The 21,682-nt window shown below is 36.8% G+C and overlaps 1 protein-coding gene across 2 annotated transcripts; it reads right to left on the bottom strand.

Annotated features, from left to right (window-relative positions):
- Positions 1-516: 516 nt before the first annotated feature.
- On the bottom strand, positions 517-21,621 carry LOC117298371 (glycerophosphodiester phosphodiesterase domain-containing protein 5-like). Of its 2 annotated transcripts, none has more exons than XM_033781597.1 (15): positions 21,375-21,619; positions 15,603-16,143; positions 14,083-14,186; positions 13,453-13,546; positions 11,902-12,060; positions 11,226-11,319; positions 10,830-10,975; positions 9,320-9,402; positions 8,775-8,925; positions 8,172-8,396; positions 7,849-8,006; positions 6,848-6,995; positions 5,988-6,070; positions 5,083-5,248; positions 517-2,315 (listed from the first exon to the last, which is right to left on the bottom strand). In XM_033781597.1, exons 2-15 carry the CDS (start codon positions 15,726-15,728, stop codon positions 2,208-2,210), a joined length of 1,845 nt encoding a protein of 614 aa, XP_033637488.1. In that variant the 5' UTR covers positions 15,729-16,143; positions 21,375-21,619; the 3' UTR covers positions 517-2,207. The 2 variants fall into 2 exon arrangements, with proteins under 2 accessions (XP_033637488.1, XP_033637489.1); XM_033781598.1 differs by lacking the exon at positions 517-2,315 and adding an exon at positions 2,996-3,940 and having other exon boundaries at positions 21,375-21,621.
- Positions 21,622-21,682: the final 61 nt, after the last annotated feature.

Here is a 21,682-nt window from a genome sequence, read left to right as displayed (position 1 = left end):
CAATTTTATACAACAAGTGTTTTTTTTTCTTTCATGAATTTTTTTGCAACTTCGATGACCAATTAAGCCCCAATTTTCACAGGTTTGTTATTTATGCTTGGGACACATCGAGTGATGGTAGTGGTCTTTGATAAATACCATACTAAGTATACTCAGCCTTTAAAACTAGTGTTGAATTCACAATAACGAGTGAAGTCAGTGACTACTATACACAGTTTGATTTTAAATGAACATTGTCAGGTTAATTCTAACATACTATAATGAAACTACTTTCCAATCAGTGGCCTTATTACACACAGCTACATATACACAAATGCAGCCAAGGAAAACAACATATTAAGGGAACCAGCCAACCAGCCTCCACAAATTTGAATTCGAGACCTCAGATTTAGAATTTGAGGTCCCGAAATCAAGCATCTGAAATCACACAACTTCGTGTGACAAGGTGTATTTTTTCTTTCATTTTTATCTCGCGACGACCAATTGAGCTCAACTTTTTACAGGTTTGTTATTTTATGCATATGTTGAGATACACCAAGTTAGAAGACTGGTCTTTGACAATTACCAATAGTTTCCAGTGTCTTTAAATTAATCAGATTTAGTGTACGAGAGTCCAGATACCCATCCCAAAAGAGATTGCCACGTATGACCCCGCAACAACTATAAATAATTGACTATCTTCTAATTAGAAGTACTTAAGTACTAAAATACATCACTACATTCTTGCCACAACAAAAAAGATAATGGAGAAAAGTAGAGACAAAAAATCTATGTTTAAAGTGTAAACAAAATAAAATGGAATCAGTGGTTGTAGAACAATTTGAAAAGCACTGGGAAGAAGTAAGACTACAATTATTAAGATTTATGTTGACGATGATTTGTTGAAAACAGGAGGAAATTTTGTGCAGTAATCAGCTATGTTGATAGTGCTTTGACTTTTTAAACAATTAATATTTTCTTTATTCACAATAATGTATCATTATTAGACTGTTAAAAAAAAAATGCAAGTTTTTAACTTTGTTAGTAGAATAAGTAATTTTATAAATTGAGTTTGTTAACATGGTTACAATGATTTAAGTGTTGCAATGGTTCTTAGACAAACATATATTCATCTTATTTAATAAACAATAAACTTGCCATACAAAACATGGGAAAACTGCATAACTTTTAGTCATTTTGCAAGTATGATCCGTTTTTGTTGAATTCGAGCCTGTAACCTTTGCATAAAAACGAAACTGGTTCATTCAATTTGTCCCAGGTTCACATCTAGAGAAGTAATTCAGTCTCCTTATTTGTCAATAACTATTGATTTAAAATCAATACTTGATACATTACATAGCGTTCAATGGAATACGTATTGCTGTGTATTAATCAAAAGTAGGGTCATACTCAAAGACTATCTTTTGACAATGTAATACTGGTTTATAAGCAATATTAAAAAGAAAGATACAAGAAAAGTCACATGTGAAAGTTTCAGGTGAATACAGTGTTTTACTTGCCGCGAAAACAGCAAGAAAACTGTAACAATATTTTTTGAAGGACCATCGAATCCATCATATTTAGCGAGGTCACAGCCGGTACCAACCGCATCTCTGGCCACATTGTTCATCCAAACAATATATTAATTTCGTAAAAATAATTTCTCCAAATATCTCAAACTATCAAAGTGCCTCTTACCAATTTAGTCTGGTAATAAACTTTTGGGGTATTTCCCATTCTATGACCCGAAATGAATCTTCAGAATAGAATGATTTATTATTTGACATCTAAGATCAAGATTACATGTGCATGATTTAAGTATATTTACTTTTACCAAAGAAGTAAAATCGTTGCATTAAAAAGCGTTGCAACCTCTTAGCTAGGTCAAGTGTGCATGTGCACAAGCCAAAAATAGACAACAAAGTCTAAGAATACAATAAGATTTCTCGACATTCTTCATCAATTTAAATAAGTACAGAGCAAAGTCTTGACAGCTGATACCCATGAAATACCTCTTCTCCGAGGTACAAAACCAAGAACTTCCACATCTTTAAGGAAATGGTTTTCAATATGAAGTCTGTATTGGTCAAGAAATGTATTTTTTGTAAACTGTATACCTTAATAAAGCACGTACTTCCTCAGACCAGACATACCACAAATGACGCTGTACACTGACCTCCAACCACAGTTGGAGTAAGACTCCTGACTGGAAGAGCTCATCTGGCCCTTCATTCTAACTGCATTTTGACCTCTTGATGAAGATTGGCTACTCCACTTGTTGAACTCACTCCCATTGCATCAAGATCGTCTTGATAAACAGGTGGTTCTTCTTCCATCTTTGATGAGGGGAAAACATTTGATGCCAAATATGGAGATGGCGTTAAAAGTCAGCAATACAAATACAACAGTTTTAGTGATTATTTAACCACAGCAATTTTTTAAGAGGTGGACATGTGAGTTCCCTGAAGAAATTTTTTAAAGTTTAAATTCCCTGCAAATGTTTTTAAAAATGTTGTAATATGCAGCACTTTTTTTTCATTAAAATCATAGTTCTCAACACTTTGATACTTTTGGACCAGGTTCACAAAATAAATATTTGTGCGATCGCACAAAAAATCTTTAGTGATAAACAAATCCTGACTTCTGTTCCAAAATGGAGGTCTCACATGCCCAGAGACTACATTATTTTTGTAACATTAAAGCCATTGGACACTTTCGGTGCAGAAAGAAAAAGTTCACAGATTTATAAAATAACTTACAGGGTTTACAGAAGGTAATGGTGAAAGACTTCTCTTGAAATATTATGCCATGAAATACTTTACTTTTTGAGAAAACATTAAAACAATTATCAATTCTCGATATCGAGAATAACGGATTTATTTTAAACACATGTCATGACACGCGAAACGTGCGGAAACAAGGGTGGGTTTTCCCGTTATTTTCTCCTGACTCCGATGACCCTAAATTTTCACAGGTTGGTTATTTTATGTATAAGTTGTGATACACGAACTGTGGGCCTTGGACAATACTGTTTACCGAAAGTGTCCAATGGCTTTAACAGGAAAATATAAATAGGAAAATTGATAAACTTTGGATCAACTAATACAAAATTTCATACAAATGCACCATGAAGTTTTGGCGGGATTTTTTAGAGACACAAAATGCACATTCATTGCAACCAGCTTGCATAGGTTAATATAAATATGAAATATAATGAAAAGAAATTTGAAATAGGAAAAATAAACTGGGATTACAAGAGAAAATGGTTTTAGATAGAAAAGTTGGTGAAATAAACTCGTAAATAATATCATAACATAAGACAAGTTTGTAAAACAGAAAAGGAAATTATTTGTGAGCAGAAATAGGAATAAAATCATACAACGGAAAATTAGTAAGCTATGCAAGCTTCCCGGTTATGTAAAACAGCTATAAGGTTATAAAGAATATATCTTTTAAGTTTATGTAGAACTGCTTTGAGAGTATGAAGAGCTGCAAAAAGTAGCTGCAAGTAAGAGCAAAGAATTGGTAGGAAGAATTCATCCATCGTCCCAAACTTTAATTTGGAACCTTTCCAGGTCTCAGACCATGGATTAATTATATTTGTGTGATGCAATTTTGCCTCTCCATAAACAAAAAATATATAAGAGAAAATATTCCTCTTTTTCTATAACTATAACTATAATGGAAGATTTATTGTTGTTATTTTGGTGTTAATAAATGACAAAACAAGTCGGTGTACCCAAGTGTTTTGCATTAATCTTGTCTCTGCATAAACAAAAAAATATATGAGAGAAAATATTCCTCTCGTTTATCATGTATAATGCCATATTTATTCTTGTTATTTGGTGTTAATAAAATGAATTAAATATGTCTAGTGTACCCAAGTATTTGTTTAGATTTTGCAGGGTGCGTTTCCAGCTTTCAGTAAGTCATCCATCTCGACGGCATGCAAAACCTTTACCTTTACAAGAAAAAAAAAAGCAGACACAGTTTCAGAGAGAGAGTTACACAGAGAGTGAAGGCAGGCAGGGGATGGGATGGTCTTGGTTCAAGATGCTCCCGTTGTTTATTATTTTACTACTCCTGCCAATAGAAGGCACTATCAAATACTTGGTACGCGAGTGTAGGCATGGAGTGATGTGCATGCTGGTCTATGGTGACAGCACGCCCTCTTGTGGCGATATATCATGGGTAGATAATTGTAACAGGAAAACCTTGAACCAAAACTAGGGATGGGACTGTGGTGGAGGGGAGGGGGGGGGGGTGTAATAGCCCATAGAAGCAGCTGGCGACCGACACTGTAAAGGCCTGGGATGTGATTTGTGTGGGGTTACAATGCTGTTACTTTGAAAAAGAGAAAAAATTACATGAAAACAAAATTATTGTCTCAATTTTTGCCACCCCCCTCCCCAAGAAAAAAAAATATATTAGTATTATATAAATAATAAATAAAGAACACAAAGATTCAAGTGCTATTTATAATTGCTGAGGTGCAGGCAAAGGAAAGCGCAGTGGAAATAAAAGAAGAAAAATATGAGGCAAGCAAACTTAAAAAACCAAAAAAACAATGATGGAAAATAATATATACTGTATTTATCTGCAAGAAATCCACATTGTCAATCAGATATAACATCTTTGATTCTAACAAACTGGTTCGCAAAAAACCATTTCCGATACTCAACAGTGTTAATTGAAATTATCCCCAAGTAAATTTATCTTGGAGTTTTTGCCTCGTCAGGTTTGTCTGAAGATGGTCCAACTATAACTAAACCTAGGCTGTCCACAAATTGATATCAAATTGAGCCTAGGGCCCAATTTTAGGGCTCTGCTTACCGTAAAGAAACTGCACTTGCGGAAGTAGAGAATTATATGCTTACGTCAAGCTTAATTCAGGGGTTAGCGGGGAATATTGGCCCGTACGTGCGTACCCCATGTTACTAGGTATTCATCGCTTACACAGCTAGCGCAGATATTCGGCGCTTGCCATGCACAGGGAGAAAGGTGATCATTGTGCAGAATTTGGCGGTAAGCAGAGCCATGAAATTGGTCCATGATGTCACAGAGACTCGACTCTTCTGCTGCCGGTCATTGACCTCAACTTACCTGGACATCTTTACCCGGTGTATGCGCAGGATTAAACATCGTGTCTTCATTTGTACGATAGAGTAATTCGCGGTCGCTTTTCTTGGTGGTGCTTCCTCCTGTGAAATGCCGCGGAGAATGCAGGGATATGGATTCTGGATTGTCGTCTCTTACGGGATTACGACATCTGAGGATTATAAACAGATTGGATTTATATCATTCACTCGAAGTGAAACAAGGCTTTATTTTATGGCTTTGCGTATGTGGCTTTCAGTCAACATTCTCCACTCATTAAAAGGTTAGTGGCAAGTTCTTTTTCTTTTTAAAAATATTTTGTTTGCGAGATATCACCTAATATCACAAGTCTGGAGGACTACTTCAAGGCGAGGGCTGCACTTAAATGATTTGGGCTGTCAAATCAAACGTCACCAGGGGGCACAGTTCCACCTTACTCCTGAGGCTGAAATAGGGTCACCCCCTTCGCAGTCCGTAAGGATGTAGGCATGGGTATCATCCACTAGGAGCGTGGCTGGTAGAGCAGAATGCACTACCTTCCCAACTTTTTATGAAGCAGTTATGGTTAAGTGCCTTGCTCAAGGGAACAAGTGTCCTGACCAGGATTCAAACCCACACTCTGCTGCCGACAATGCAGAGCTTTGGTCTGGTGAACCCGACAGCTCAGCCACGACAGGCCATTAACAGAATTCTCTGTTGTTTGGTTTCTATACTTCTACTTCTACGCGATTTTTATTAAAATCCTGTTCAGCATGAGCGCATTGAATGCCGGAAACAGTGGGTGAATATAAAGCTTCACAGCGGGTGAATCTGTTTTATCCCAAGGACAAAGTGCAAACTTTACGCAAACAGAAAGTAGAGACATCTCATCTCTGCTGTCATATTTTTCACTAACTCCTTTAGGACCTTACCTTTGAATGACACAAATGACGACAATGCACACAGCTGAAGCTATTCCAAGTACGGTACTCACTATCAGAAACGCAGTCGGTGTCTGTGAATCGGCAACCCCAAAAGAAAAGAAAGAACAACAAATCAGGGAAAAGAAAAGTTGATCAAGTTCTACTGTGTTCAGCTTATGAAAGTTTTAAAAGTTCATAGTGTCTTGTTTAACATTTTACAGTTCAATTTTATAAAGCATTGTACACAAACGCACATACAGCTGTGTAAAGGCTGTTGATAAAGAGCCATGTGGTGGAACTAGCCAGATGTTGTCACCTAAACCCCTAACAAACCCTCTTTAGATCATTTTTTTTATTTAATTATTTTTAAGTGCAAGTTTGCCGCAAACAAGGCTTAAAGCAACGCTTGGTAAGGGGGTACGAGAACAAAACAAATTATTTAAAATGAAAATAACTCAGAGGGAGCTGAAAGTAGGAATTGATATTCCTCTTAAAACAGTCTATTTTATAGCACCAGGCAAAGAGTTGTAAAGAGAGGCAGTATACATGTAAGGAATAAAGCGAAGAATCATAACTCAAAGAGGTCTGCAGTAAATTTCTTTTTAGAGTTCATTCTGAAAAGAACCAGTTTTGATTTTGAAATAAACCCCCGCTTCTTTTCAGAACCAACTCTACTCACAAAGAGATTTTCCATGGAGTTACCGCAAACCTCTCTTAGTTATGCTTTCATCATGCAAAGTTTCAAATCCTACTGAATATTATATAAATCTTGGCAAGCACTGGTCGTGACAATATATGCTCAAACACACAAATAAAAGGCTTTGGAAATGGTTTTTGAGAAGTCAGAAAAAACATGAGGTTGAACTCACCATATGCCAGACCGGTGCTTGAATATGAGATAAATCTTGGCAAGCACTGGTTGTTACGGTATGTGCTCCAACACACCAATAAATGGAATACAATCCCGGCGTATTGATTACGTAAATATTGGTCGTTATCAAATTATCTGCATATTCTCTGTAAAAAAAATCCAGATAATTGTTCTCAAATTAGAGGCAGAAAATATCAAGAATATTTATTTGAAAAACTATGCAGTCTCTTACCTCACATTAAACAGTGTGAGGCGGTCATTTAGAATAGTCAATGTTTTATTATTCTTTTTTATTCTGGAAATTGTGGGTGGTTCAAAAGAAATATCTGAAAATTCAAAATAATTTGTTTTTGTTTAATATATTTATGTAAAGGTAGTTGGCCTTAGCTTTCGATCCAATATTCTAAAAAAAAAAGAATAAAAGGAAAAATACCCAGCTGGCCAAGATCGTCTGCTTTATTCAAGATTAAACTACAAAGTTGTTTGTTTTGGCCAGAAAAAAATGCCATAGATGAAAGACAACTAAAAGACACAAAAGAACAAAACCAAACAAAAAAACCAATAAAAACCCACCCGAGTAGCCACAAAGGTATAGTGTAGGTGAACAAAACACTGAAATCCACAACACCATGATCTGAACATCCAAGAAGGAAATAACTAATAGTCACAGAAAAAGTGCACAAAGTAGTAAATGGCCTGACGTTTCGTCCCTTTCTCGAAGCCTTCCTTCGAGAAAGACTCTGCTAGGGTCGAAACGCCAGGCCATGTACTATTTTTCGACCCTAGCAGCATCTTTCTCGAAGCCTTCTACAAAGACTCTGCTAGGGTCGAAACGCCAGGCCATTAACTATTTTTTGCATTTATACCATCGGTCCATTTGGTTGGTAAGTTGTTTGCACCAGCTAATTTTATTTTCTCACAGAAAAAGTGATGGGCAAATCCTGTTGGTGAAGAATAGAAGACGGACAACAAAAGATATATACAAATTCTTGAGCTCACCTTATGTCATCATGGTTGACCTCGGTATACTCAGCATTGACATTATGTATATCCTCATCAAGTAATGTCCCTACACTGTATCTGCCTTCTGCTGTGAAGATAAACCCAGGAGCTTTCTCTTTCACCCACTTTCGCTGTATATTCGACAGCCACCAGACCTGGAGAAATAAACAAACTACATGATGGCGCTAAACTTTTTGCAGGGTAAATATTTGAAGGTCGGTATTACATGATGGCACTCAATGTTGGTGGGGAATATGTTTACCTAATGGAAAACTAATATCATCAGTAACTTCTTGAACAAAGACTACAACCACACCAACCTGTTCCTGTCTGATTCCGGACTGCAACGTGATGTTAGCCACAAGTTCCACAACATCCCCAACATAGTATGGGTGTCCCGCTGGTGGTTGAGCTAGATCGAACACAATCGTCTTGTTGTACGTCACAGCTAACTCAAGAAACTCTTTATAACTTGGGATTTTCTGCCCGATGAATTTCTTCCTCGTTTCTTCGGGAACGTATTTTAATTTGTTGTGCGGGTCACTCTGAGAAGGGATAGGAAAATTCAAAATGTTAAGTGGATTCTATAGGGAGCTTCAAATAAAGAAGTATAGCAATTGTGACAGGAGAACAAAACACTAAAGAGCAACGGTATTTTCAAAGGAAAACAAACCTCCAGATGCTCCAAAACGTTACAAAAAATAACACTGCAGTTGGAAAAGCACCTCTCTCCAAAAGGAAACAGAAATACAGGGGAAAACATAACAAAATTCAGTGAAAACAAACTAGTTTAATATGACTTGTAAAAGCTTTCCCTCAAACGTATTTATTTACAATGTGAATTTTTCTCTGGAAAATGCAGCCTTTTTTCTTCTTGAAGGCTTCAAAAATAGATTTTTGTAAAAACCAGAGGCATTTAATACCTTAAGAAACCAAGAGCCGGCGTCAAGCTTCTGAAGTTCTGTCCACGTGAAGCTCTCTGCTCTATGTTTAGTTCTGTTTGGGAATACTTCATGCACATTGGTAGTCCTGGTTAGCGTGCTGTCATGCATTAAGAACAGCACACCATCCGAGCTGAAACAGAGAGAGATAGAGAGAGAGAGAAAGCTAAGTTTTATACATGGCTATAAAGGAACATACAAAAAGCTTCATTTTTTAATAATCTTACACACTTGTGTTGCTTTTGGTTTTCTTTTTGAAAAAATGGTAATCTGAGAATGACCTGTACTAGAGAAAAGCCTGTTCCATTACAAGACATCAAGTATTGAACAGAAAAATGTAAAGTAGACTAAAGCAGGAAGAATACACCTCACTTAATATTTAAGCATGACGACATAATTCTTACCCAAAACGAGGCTATGGGCGCATGTCCGCCACCACTTGCAGTGGCTGCGCCCATCGCCTCGTTTTGGGTTAGCATTGTGGCGTACCTGGATGAAAAATGAAATTACAAACCTAAAGATCTCACCTGATTCTAACATCCGATTCAAAGCCATAGACTGAATAGTTAGCAGCTGTTTGGAAAGAAATCTTTGTGTTTTCTGGAGCAATCTGGACATAAACAAATCACAGACACAAGTGAAAGTTAATCAAACCCTTAGGAAAACTTTGACAGCCTTAAGAGAGTGGGACAAATTTAACAAAGAGCTATGATTCATACTAAAGAGAGACTTTCGTCTTCTTCCGAGAGAATCTTTTGTCTCCTTTCGTCTTTCGTCTTCTCTGTTTGTTTGTTTGTTTGCAACACAACAGGAAACAGCTGAGCTTAGGACGCTGATGCTGGACCGGGATGCGTGGAAGATGACCATCAGAGTTTCCCGAGAAGGCGTCGGCTAAAGACATTCTCGCGCTCAACTGTTGTTTGTTTGTCTGTTTAAAGACAGTTGTCTACAAGGCTCTGCTTATTATTATTATTATTATTATTAAAAAGATTTATATAGCGCATTTCCAAAATAGACCTATGCGCCTTACAATAAAAATTGAAATTAAATACAATAGAAAACAAATTTATGCACACACATAAAAAGCACAAGAAACAGCACATTAGAAGAATATTAAAAATTTGCAACATATAAAAACCTACAGGAAAAGCTTTGCAAAGAAAAAATAAAACAAACCAGCAACATTAAAATTCCTTTGGAAAGAGGAAAGTTTTTAAAAACTTACTTTATGAGTCTCATTCTCTCACTCCTTTATTGTACATAGTTAATTCCTAGTTCTATTCTATTTATTTTTTGGCTTTAACTTTATATTAATTATTTGGTATACTTTTATGCGCTTTTGATTTTGATACATTTCTATGAACTAATTAATTCTCTTAATTGTTCTGTTTTCCAACAAGAGTCATGAGAGTATGGAATAAACGTACTATTGAATTGAATCAAAGTATAACTACTAAAAAAAATCAATGACCCTAAAACCGTTGGTATGAAGCACTGCAGCTATTGATACTGAATAACACTTTGAGAAACAATTCCCTTAAAAGGAATCGGGATTAAGAAACATTTCAATGTGAGAAACATTTCTGCATGAAATTGGGCATCGAAGGAGCAGTGGACACTATTGGTAATTACTCAAAATAATTATTAGCATAAAAACTTTCTTGGTAACGAGTAATGGGGAGCTGTTGATAGTATAAAATATTGGGAGAAACGGCTCCCTCTGAAGTAACGTAGTTCGCGAGAAAGAAGTTATTTTCCAAGAATTTAATTTCAAGACCCCAAATTAGAATATGAGGTCACGAAATCAAGCATCTGAAAGCACACAACTTCGTATGACAAGGGTGTTTTTTTCTTTCATTATTATCTCGCAATTTCGACGACCAATTGAGCTCAAATTTTCACAGGTTTGTTATTTTAAGCATATGTTGACATACAACAAGTGAGAAGACTAGTCTTTGACAATTACCAATAGTGTCCAGGGTCTTTAAAGCAAGCAAGTAAGGACAAATCTTGCTTCTTCATCACTTCTTAACTGACCTGTTCTGCTCCTTTATGAGCTATGATTGGAGGTTTGACTGGAAGGTCTGCTGTCTGCAGAACACACGGCGCTTCCATTAATAGTGGACTCAGATACACAAATAATAGAAGGATGACGAACAACGAAAGGGACACACATCGGTGAACTGAAATGAAGAAATAAAAAAACAACAACCTGGTCATCAACTCTGTGTTTCTTAGATTTCTGAGAGTTGACTTTCAAAATTGAAACGCTTTGGATGATTTTTCACACAAAAACATTTCAATCTGAGAAATGATTCATGCATGAATCAACTCTTTGATTGATGAGGGTTGGTGTCCTCTATTTTCCTAATCGTCAGATGTTTCAAAGGAAATAAAACCACAGAATGGAAAGGAAAGATGGAATGAACAAACCTATATTATGATCCCTCCACCACAGGCTAGCAAGAGGCCACGCTATGATTGTCAGAATCACTATGGCAACAATTTGAATTATGGGTGCCGTAACCTGCAAAAAAAAGAAAACAAACAAAGTAAATTACACTCTTTCTAAATCCACATTCTCAAAATGTTAAATACATTATTCATTTCATTCATTGATCATTGGTTTATCATTTACCGGAGGTCGAATTACAGGAAAATATACAGAGATTAAAAATTAGAAAAAATCACACTATTAAACATTAATTTACGAAATAATTGATTAAGGAGAGACAAATATTTATAATGTATAAAACAATTTGTTTTAAAAGTTACGAAAAAATAACCTTGATAAAAACATATTATAAACAGTTGCATTGCTCTTTAGTAAGTCAGTTTTTTATTGTCATTAATGTTTCGAGTAATTACCAAAGGAACCCTCATTAATTTTGGGTTGTAACCACTGAAATCTGCTCTGTTGCTATTTTTAGCTTTTTAGATACAGCTTTCTCAAGTATGACATCATTTTAGAGTGAATTATTTTTTTTATTTTTTTTATTTATTTAATTTATTTTTTTTGAAGGGGGGGGGATTTTTTTGTAAAACAAACCCCCCAAAAATCACATCCCTGAATCCTTTAAAATATCTTTTATATTCTTTGGATCCTCACCTGCAACGTTAGGGCAACTAGGATCCATTCCGACTTCCAGAGTTCAGCAAGTAGAATGACAGCAACGATGCACATAATAAGTACTAATACGACTGGTATCTTATGGATCCAGTGAAGATACAGCTGGCGCCCCGTCACACAGTGAGCTATCACTAACGCCTACAAACAAGAACACAAAGACACAATGAGTAATTTGGGGTTGACCAAAGAAAGGGGACTTGAAGTTGTGACCAGATGAACATGCCAGCTCTACCAACTGAGCCTTCTAGCCCTATGTTGGTGGTCTCCCGTATCTTTGTTCTTTGATCTCACCCAAGTTTACGATACAACCTGGGAAGCAGCAGCAAGGGATCCTTTTAACATGTTTAAGGAGATATGACTTTAATTTCTGTAGAATTATTAAATGTGTTGTCATATAGCCTTCGAGACAGACTCTGCTATAGGGTAAAACATCAGGCAACTAGCTATTCTTTTGCATTGATACATAATGGGTTTTTTAATTGGTAAGCAGTTTGCAACAGTTAACTCTATTATTTCATTTATAAAATCTAAGAAGTGTATTTACACAACACGACATTTTGCCTGCCAGGAAAACCCCTGGACTGGCGAAGGTCGTTCCGTTTCTTGTAATCAAGGTTGTAAACATACTTCCCAGTGGTAGAGATTTCTACAAACTTTTCCCTTATGTTGAACGTTCTCTTCAAATCTGTCTTGAATTGTCACAGCTTGGGCAAATTATCAGCAAGGTCAAGTTTAAGATCAGCTAGAATCGTATGATTATGTTGGGTATGAACTAGCCTACAGGTATGGAAGATTTTATTATAAACGTTGATCAATAAAACAACTAGTTTGTGAACATGGATATTGACCAATAAATAAGCTGGGATATTGGAACGGCAGGGAAAATCAGTCAGGCCCCTCATTTGATACTAAATTGGAACTGATGGTTTGAGGTCAGGGAATGTGACCACCTGTCATAAAACCTTCAATATGCACTGTCAATGTCAGAAGAGTTATTTTGTGTAATACCAAAAGGGTAACTGACTGGGTAAATTTCAAATGATTTTCAATGGTTCAAGGATTTGGGTACTTTTTGTAACACAAAACACAATGTCCATAGATTTACATTAAACTTTACAAAGTTTGAAGATAATGATAGTAGAAAGCTTCCGTTAAAGAATAACTGGCTGAGGTGCTGTAGTTGTTTGAGAAATGAGTAAAACAATGTCACAAAAAATACATTGTACATGCTCAAATAATTTGTGTCTCCGTAGACAAAAATTATTGTTGTGACTTGTTTCACTCATTTTTAAAAAACTACAGCACCACGGCAAGTAATATTTAAAGGGAAGCTTTTGACTATCTTCAAACTGTGCGAGTTTAATGTAAATCTGCAGACATTGTGTATTGCATCCTGCAAAAAGTACCAAGACCCTTCAATAGTCTGTTTCAAAATGTTTGGTGAGTGAATGGGTCAAACTAAATTTGAAATAACATCAATTTTTGTTAAACACTGATTATTCTGTTTTGCCCCCAAAACGGTGAACTTACCAAAAGTATTCCTAAGTAGATGAGTGTCAAAATTGTCAAAACGTAGAAAAGCATAAACCAATCGAACCACGTTCCAATGTAATAATAGAGATACCTGTAGGTTAAAAGTAAATGAACAAAGTTAATCAACAAATATCCCAAGCTGGCAACAGAATTGTGATTCAGTAACTAGACGACAATACTTATTCAAGTCTTTGTGAAATCAGCGGTTAGCTTGGTAGGATTCAAACCCACAACCTCGTGATTGCAAGCCCTTTAGTCCAACCACTTGACCAGGGTAACAGGCCTGATACTTCATGGAGGCATTGAAGGCAATTGCCTCCATGCCCCCTGGTCATTGCATCGGTGCCCTTAAAATGCTCAAGTAGAAATTTATAATTTCCTCATACGGTGCCCTTTAACAAGGAGAAAATGCCCTGGTGCCCTTGCCCTTTCAAAAACGAAGCATACAGGCCTGCTCTAACCATGGGACAATGAGAGCATCACAAAGCTCATTCAGACATTGGGGAATCTCTTGAATATTTGACCCTCTTATATCACACACTCTCAACTATCGGTCAGTCCTTCAAGGAAGGTACTTATTACCTTCAACACTTTTAACGAGTCCTACATGAGGAAGTGTAGACTTACCCGTTGAAATAAGCGATGTCATTCTGTGCCATGACCCAGTAGTATAGAAAGATTACAATTAAGGCAAATGACAAGGCCAGCATTAACACCCATGCCTTCTCGAACTGAAAGAGAAAGAGAAATATGACTGAAAAAATAGGATACTAATTGAGTAAAATCAACAAAGTAGTATGGATCTGTCCACACTATAACGGGTCCTTAATTTTGGATCCAAAAGATAACTTTTTGGTCTGTGATTAGGACGGTACAAAAAGGGAATATTTTCCCCTTAATTTAGTTTTGTTAAATTCTCAGCTGATACTAAGTGTGCCAACAAAACAGTATTAAAAAATTTCCTATTATTAAAGAAGTTGTGCGGTCGTCTTTAAGACATAGTTTGTAACAAGGAAAGAAATTTTGTTTTGGGACTGGAAATAATTTATGAATTGACTTACTCATACGTTAATTTAGCTAAAAACCTATTTAACCAAACCAGGCAAAAGCTAGAGGCCTTCACGGCGAGGACAACTGTGAGAAAATTGTACAAGGTCTTGTGGTTCAAGCTGGCAATGAATTGTTGAAGCTTTTATCTCTTTTTGGCACAGGATGCGTAGGTGGAAATACTTCAAGTTGAAGGTAAATTCAAAACAAATCACATATCCAGAAATTGTTGAAATGTGATCAACAGCTAAAAAATACTGAGTCGCTAACCATCGGTTCTTTTCAGAACCGACACTACTCAAAAGAGATTTTCACATGGTGTTACCGCTTAGGGACATGTTTGATTTCTATGAGTTATGCGCTATATAAGAATGGTTAATTATTATTTATTATTAACCTCTCTTGGTTATACTTCCAGTTATTCCACCATGCAAAGTTTTAAACTCTACTTTGTGTGCCATTGCCAAGCAAAATTGCTAAAATATAACTGTTTAGAAAATGCAGGAACACAATGTTAAAACTGGCATAAAAAATGGCCGTTAGAATTTTTGGGGAAACAATTATGTGTTGAGTAAAAGGGCTGACAAACATGGTTGAGGATTTTCAGGCTATGTACATGTATAGGGCAACAAATAAAATCAGACTAACGTAAGAAAAACTTTATGCCTGCTTTTAAAAACAGGCCAAACAATAGATGTATTTGTTATTATTTTGACCATTGAACAATCTTGTTTTTCTACCGGACTTGTCCCAGCCGTTGATTTCACCAAACTCTTCCTAACTTAGGAATCATCTTAGGACTTAGGACGGGTTCAGTTCTGTATCCAAATACGTAGGACGAATTGAACCCATCCTAAGTTAGGACGGGTTGCTAGTCCAAACTCGAGTTAGGCGTTTCGTGAAATCGGTCGCAGGTTATATAGGCCTACTGGCCTGATGCTTAAACCACTGGCCTCGGACATTCTCTCCAGTGTAAATTCTGAGCAGTACAGTTTGTTGATTATAGAGTGTAACAACTCCCTCAAGTGTGTGATGGCCTTCACATGTGAAAGAATAATTGCGAGAAACTCTTTTTGAAAGTTCAAGAAAAATCCTCCTACCTTTGTAGTCGGTTCTGTCGACCGTTGATACCTCTTCCATCGGCAGCCGTAAAACCCAGTCATAAATGACAGGCATATCTGCTGCTTATAGTTCTGAGTATTCTCCAAGCGTATGTGAGAGACCATCTTTAAAGTTTAATTAATAATTCTCCTCTCGTTAGGTCTCCCCCCTAAAACAAAACCCCCAAAATCGTTGACAGCCTCTCCAGGAGTTACTTCCAAAACATAGGTCAGAGGTCAGCTGATGGTTAATGACGCTGCTACCGCTACGCACATTTTTGTTGTTGTTATAGCCTATCACTAGGGACACCTGTAAACACACATTACTATGTGTAGCTCGCAATCCAGGGCTTAGGGTTTCGATGATGATCGAGGGCTCCCCACTTTTCGAGCCGTGACGTCAAACACCTCGTTTCCTGTAGTCTGAGCTCGTTGTCCGAACGTACACTCTGAGGGATACAGTCATCCAGCGGCTGCGGATGTTGTGTATCCTGTAATGTTGATGATCGAGAGAGATGTCCTTCTAGTCATGGACTTGTTACTGTAAATAAAGAATAAACACAAAGAAAGACGGATTCTTTAGAAGCAACCTCTTGAGATGAGAATACAAACGTTGGTGATTTATACAGACCGGATGTTGTGAACAATTGATGTGGTCCTGAGGAAACCTTGCATGTGATTAACAAATGTAACCGGACCCTTCTCACTTAAAGCGAACCACCCATCCCCACCTACCCACGATATTTCTTGACAAGTTGTAAACAAACAAACAGCGTTGTCTTGTAACAGTGGTCCACTTGCCAATTGCCAATTAAAGGCAGTGGACACTATTGGTAATTACTCAAAATAATTGTTAGCATAAAACCTTTCTTGGTGACGAGTAATGGGGAGAGGTTGATGGTATAAAACTATGTGAGAAACGGCTCCCTCTGAAGTGCCATGGTTTTCGAGAAAGAAGTAATTTTCCACGAATTTGATTTCGAGACCTCAGATTTAGAACTTGAGGTCTCGAAATCAACCACCTAAATGCACACAATTTCGTGTGACAAGGGTGTTTTTTTCTTTCATTATTATCTCGCAAGTTCGATGACCAATTGAGCTCAAATTTTCACAGGTTTGTTATTTTATGCATATGTTGTGATACACCAAGTGAGAAGACTGGTCTTTGACAATTACCAATAGTGTCCGTGGTCTTTAAAACACCTGAGGACCAGTAAAATTTTACTATAAATAGCCTGGCTGGCTAGTTCAATGCTGAATACATGTACTTGTGTACAGTGTACATGTAGCATCCCTATACAATATGAAGTGTGGACTAGAGAAAAACAAATCTGGACAGGTGAAATGACAAGCTAACTGGTCACTGAAAAAGTCTGAGGGCAAACCAAAGCCCTTTTTACAGTACAGAGCCGATTAAAGGAAACAAAACCCCAGTGAAGTGGCAAAGACCTCGATCCCATTTTAAACCCAGCAGAGGTCTCAAAGGTACTTTATTGAGGAAAAAATCTACAACAATGTAGGCTCAAAACGTGATGCAACTGCCAGTTTTTGTTAAAGAAAATCAACAAGGAATCATCACCAATGTTTTATCCTCGCAAGAAATTATTAAGCTTGCTAGAATAATGTGAAAACCGACCCACAAGTTCACATACTGCGCTGATGCACAGAAGCACTTGCCACATTGTACAACTCAGGGCTCAAACTTACTACATAGACCCTTCCCATGAAATATGTAAATTGCACATAGTGCGTGCGCACTAACGTTTTGGTTGGCAAAATGAGGGAAAATCGCGCTGTTTTGTACACGGCTAATGGGTGCGTGACGCACACGCGATTGCGTGTCTGCTTAGTGCACAACTCTATGGTGTTTTGCCAACCAACAGGGTCTGTACGCATGCGTGAATGTAATTAGCATATTTCATGGGAAGGGTCCATTATGTACACTTGACCCCGCCACAAGGCCAGAAGCTTTGGTGTCGGACTAGTTAACAATACAAAAAGATAAGTCTTGTGTTTTTTAGAATTGCTTATAAATATTGATTAATTGTTTTAAATTGATAATTAACAAGGGGGACCTATCCAGCACAGCTGATCATTTGGGAGCCCTCATACTTTACAATGATAAAACAAAACAAAATATTTTAAAAATAATAAAAAGTGACAAGACTTGGCATTAATTGAATATTAAGAAGAACACCTCGATTCTTTAAAAGGGGTAGAAAAAAAACCATGATAAAATATTCAAATGTTGACTTTGAGTCTAATAGAAGTAATGAAATAATGAAGTATTTTACACTTATCAATATCCACACAGACAATTTAAATAATTTTTCTCTTACAGTCTAAGTACTTGTTCAATTCAAGTAAAAACAGAACTTTAAAGGGAAGGTTCACGTTTGGTAACTGTCAAAGACCAGTCTTCTCACTTGGTGTATCCCATCATAACCATAAAATAACAAGCCTGTGAAAATTTGGGCTCAATTGGTCATCAAAGTTGCAAGAAAATGATGAAAGAAAAAACACCCTTGTTGAACGAAATTGTGTGCTTTCAGATAAGAATAAAAGACTGCTAGCTAGAAGTCTTTTGTTATTTTAGTATGAAACTACCTCTTTCTCAAAACTACGTTACTTCAGAGGGAGTCATTTCCCACAATGTTTTATACTATCAACAGCTCTCCAATGCTTGTTACCAAGTCAGTTTTAAGTTAAAGGCAATTACTCAAAATAATTATTAGCATAAAATCTTACTTGGTGAGGAGTAATGGGGATAGGTTGATGGTATAAAACATTGTGAGAAACGGCTCCCTCTGAAGTGCCATAGTTTTTGAGAAAGAAGTAATTTTCCACAAATTTGATTTCGAGACCTCAGATTTAGAACTTGAGGTCTCGAAATCAACCATCTAAACGCACACAACTTCGTGTGACAAGGGTGTTTTTTTCTTTCGTCATTATCTTGCAAGTTCGATGACAGATTGAGCTCAAATTTTCACAGGTTTGTTATTTTATGCATATGTTAAGATACACCAACTGTGAAGGCTAGTCTTTGACAATTACCAATAGTGTCCACCGCCTTTAATATTTGTAGTGAGTAATTACCAAAAGTGTACCATCCCTTTAAATGTATACTTTGTATAAAACTGGGTCAGGAAAATTTTCTTATTTTGATTCCGGTCTCGTAAAAAAATAATTCTGGTTAAGCATTTTGAGTCTACGGTTCAGTGTTAATTTTAGGCCCTGATACAATGTTTGTATATGAGTATAGGGAATGAATGTTAGATTACATATCCACATCTCTATACATTAAGCGGAAATCGTGCGCAGCATTAGTAATGAGGTCAATGGTGGCAGCTAGCCTAAACTGGTACATCGTCTGTTGTGAGCCAGTGTGTAGTATCTAGTGCTAGACGGTCATAATTATGAGCAATCAACTATCGGCACACGAGACATCTTTAAGTGATGAGTCACTAGTCTCGAAGGCAAAAGATGACAATGTTGAATGCATGAACATGTGTGTGTATAGTATTAATGCTTTCACATTGGAAAATATACCTACTATATGTTCGATTCATTCAATCATCATAATTGAAAAAGACTTTAACTTGACGTTGCTAGGCCATAGAAGTTTGTGTACTAAAACTATTTAACTAAATCCAACAACATCAACAAATTGAAAAAATAAGACTTGTATAGGCTGGAACATAATGTAATACTAACGTTTTTTCCCTTAATAACACCTACATGTAGAACTCATACAAATTAGTATAAAACAATTTTAATCCAAAAATAAAATCGTACAAGTTTCTAGTTTCATTGAAAACATAAATCAAGTACTAGGCCTAAAGCCTAAGGGTTGAACAGAGAAAGATTTACTCAAGCGGGACTTTAACCTACATGCACATTATACCATAAAATAAGTTCATCAGGCTGGTCAAATATCAACTTAATAATTGAATTTTGTGTGAAATTTTCTACATTATAACATGCCAGCAATCTACCAACTTCAAGTTACTAGCCTATGAATGTGGTCTCCCTACTTTGTCAGTATCTTTTTTCGGGAGTGCCAGTCATCCTGTAACGTAAAATTATTAAATTTTCTATAAATTTCAATTTGATCGCATTACTTGAAAATACAACAAATCTGTACAAACCACATGCGACTTAATGAATTTAAAGTGAATTTTTACTCTGACCACACAGCCATGTGTACACAGCGGACACAGTGCAAACAGCAGGGAATTTTTTTTTAATTTGCAAACCTGGGCGACCTTGACTTGATTTTTAGCAACCTCGGCTCGCAGACGATGGATTGCGTTATAATTTCATTACTGACCACTAGATTCATTGAAAGGTGTTGTTGTATTTTAATTGAAAAATCTTAATGTAATTATTATAAAAGTTATTTATTCGCTGTCTGCAAACAATTTATTGCATTAAATCCTACTTGGTTTAGTCTATTGTAAAGTCAGTAATTGATGAAAGAATAATAATTAATTTTCTCCTGAAGACATCAGAGTGCTGCTCCGTCCCTCTCAACTTTAGGGCCTTGTCACAAAAGGCACTTATACATGTAACTGTAGCACCCAAGTTGAGACTGGTCATCCCAAGTTGGGATGATTCTACAGTTGAGACGAGATGGAATGGAACATACTGTTTGGAACATTCTTCCCTTAAAGCAATCGCACAACATCGGTAAACAGTATTGTCCAAAGGCTCACACTTCGTGTATCAAAACTATATGTGTAGCCAGCTAGCAGTTGTCTTCAATTTATTCAAAACAAAAGGTTAACAAAAACAAACAATTAAAACATTAAATAATTAAAACAGGATACAGCTCTATTATTAGAAGATTTACTTTTATTTACTTTATTACCCAGAACTCGATCATGTATGGTACAACAATGAAAATGCAGCGGGTCGTGGTAAAAAAGATTATTATAAAAAAACAAAAATCAGTTGCCCGGATATTAAACCCACCCACCATACCCCCTCCCCCGGGGAAGGCCCTTGCATCATTGCCAAGGCGCTAGTCAGTACATCCCCACCCAGGCCGCTATTTACCCCTCCCGCCCCGCGATGAGCCCCGGCGTCAAGGCCATCCGTCGACTTGTCTTGATCCCAAGTCGCGTCGTCTGACGGTTGAATAAATAAATCATCCGTCGAGTTTTCCGAACAGTCGAGCTGTCTGAACAGTCGAGTTGTACGAACGGACGAGTTGTCCCACGGACGAGTTATCTGGTCTCCCCAGAACTACATTATAGCGGGGATAACTTTCCGTATGGCGCCACCACTTTTTCACTCATTTTTACAAAAAGGGATATATCAATCAGGTAAATTAGATACTATATTATTTTATTTCGAATGAAAAAGTGGTGGCGCCATACGGAAACTTTTCCTATAGCGGAACGTAGCCCACCTTGTTGAGCTGATAACGGCTCTTTAACATCGGTCTCATCACTGTTGACAACAGTGATGTTAAAAGAGAGCCATTTAACAGCTCAACATAAGGTGGGAAAGGCATCCTTGGGCATGCACAGTTGGAGGCGTGTGTTGACCTCTATTTTTAGTATTATTATAAACATCATATAATATAATATTGTTTTAAACAGCTAGCGCTTTAGATTAATAATAATAATTTAAATATCTATTATGGAGCCAATGAAGGATACGAAGTGGATTGGCCTTATTTAACTTAAATTTTAAGGCGCAACATTATTATCAAATTCCATGTTCAAGCATGGAGGAATAAATTAAGCAAGTAGATTGTAGACTCACCTTCAGTTCACAGCTTTTTACAGTGGGGATCTAACCATACCATGGGGGAGATCTTGCAAGTCAGGCCGTGAAACCACTAAATGAGCATTCAAAATGTTGTTAAAATGTTGCGAAGATACGTTTGTTGACTCCTATACGTACCAACCACTGGCACTTCTAGTTCACATACAGTTCTTGGAACCAAGATACTTCCGGATATCTCTGGGCTGCGCTCGGCACCTGTCTGTAATTCCACCGCTTGGAGATCACTCAATTAACTCTCACACGTTATCTTTCTTTTGTGTTCCCCTTTTCCGGTTTAGGCGAAC

Source organism: Asterias rubens, chromosome 13, assembly GCF_902459465.1.
Source record: "Asterias rubens chromosome 13, eAstRub1.3, whole genome shotgun sequence".
Classification (NCBI taxonomy): domain Eukaryota; kingdom Metazoa; phylum Echinodermata; class Asteroidea; order Forcipulatida; family Asteriidae; genus Asterias; species Asterias rubens.
Note: the sequence above shows the minus strand (reverse complement) of the source record. Positions and strands in the feature narration are given on the sequence as shown.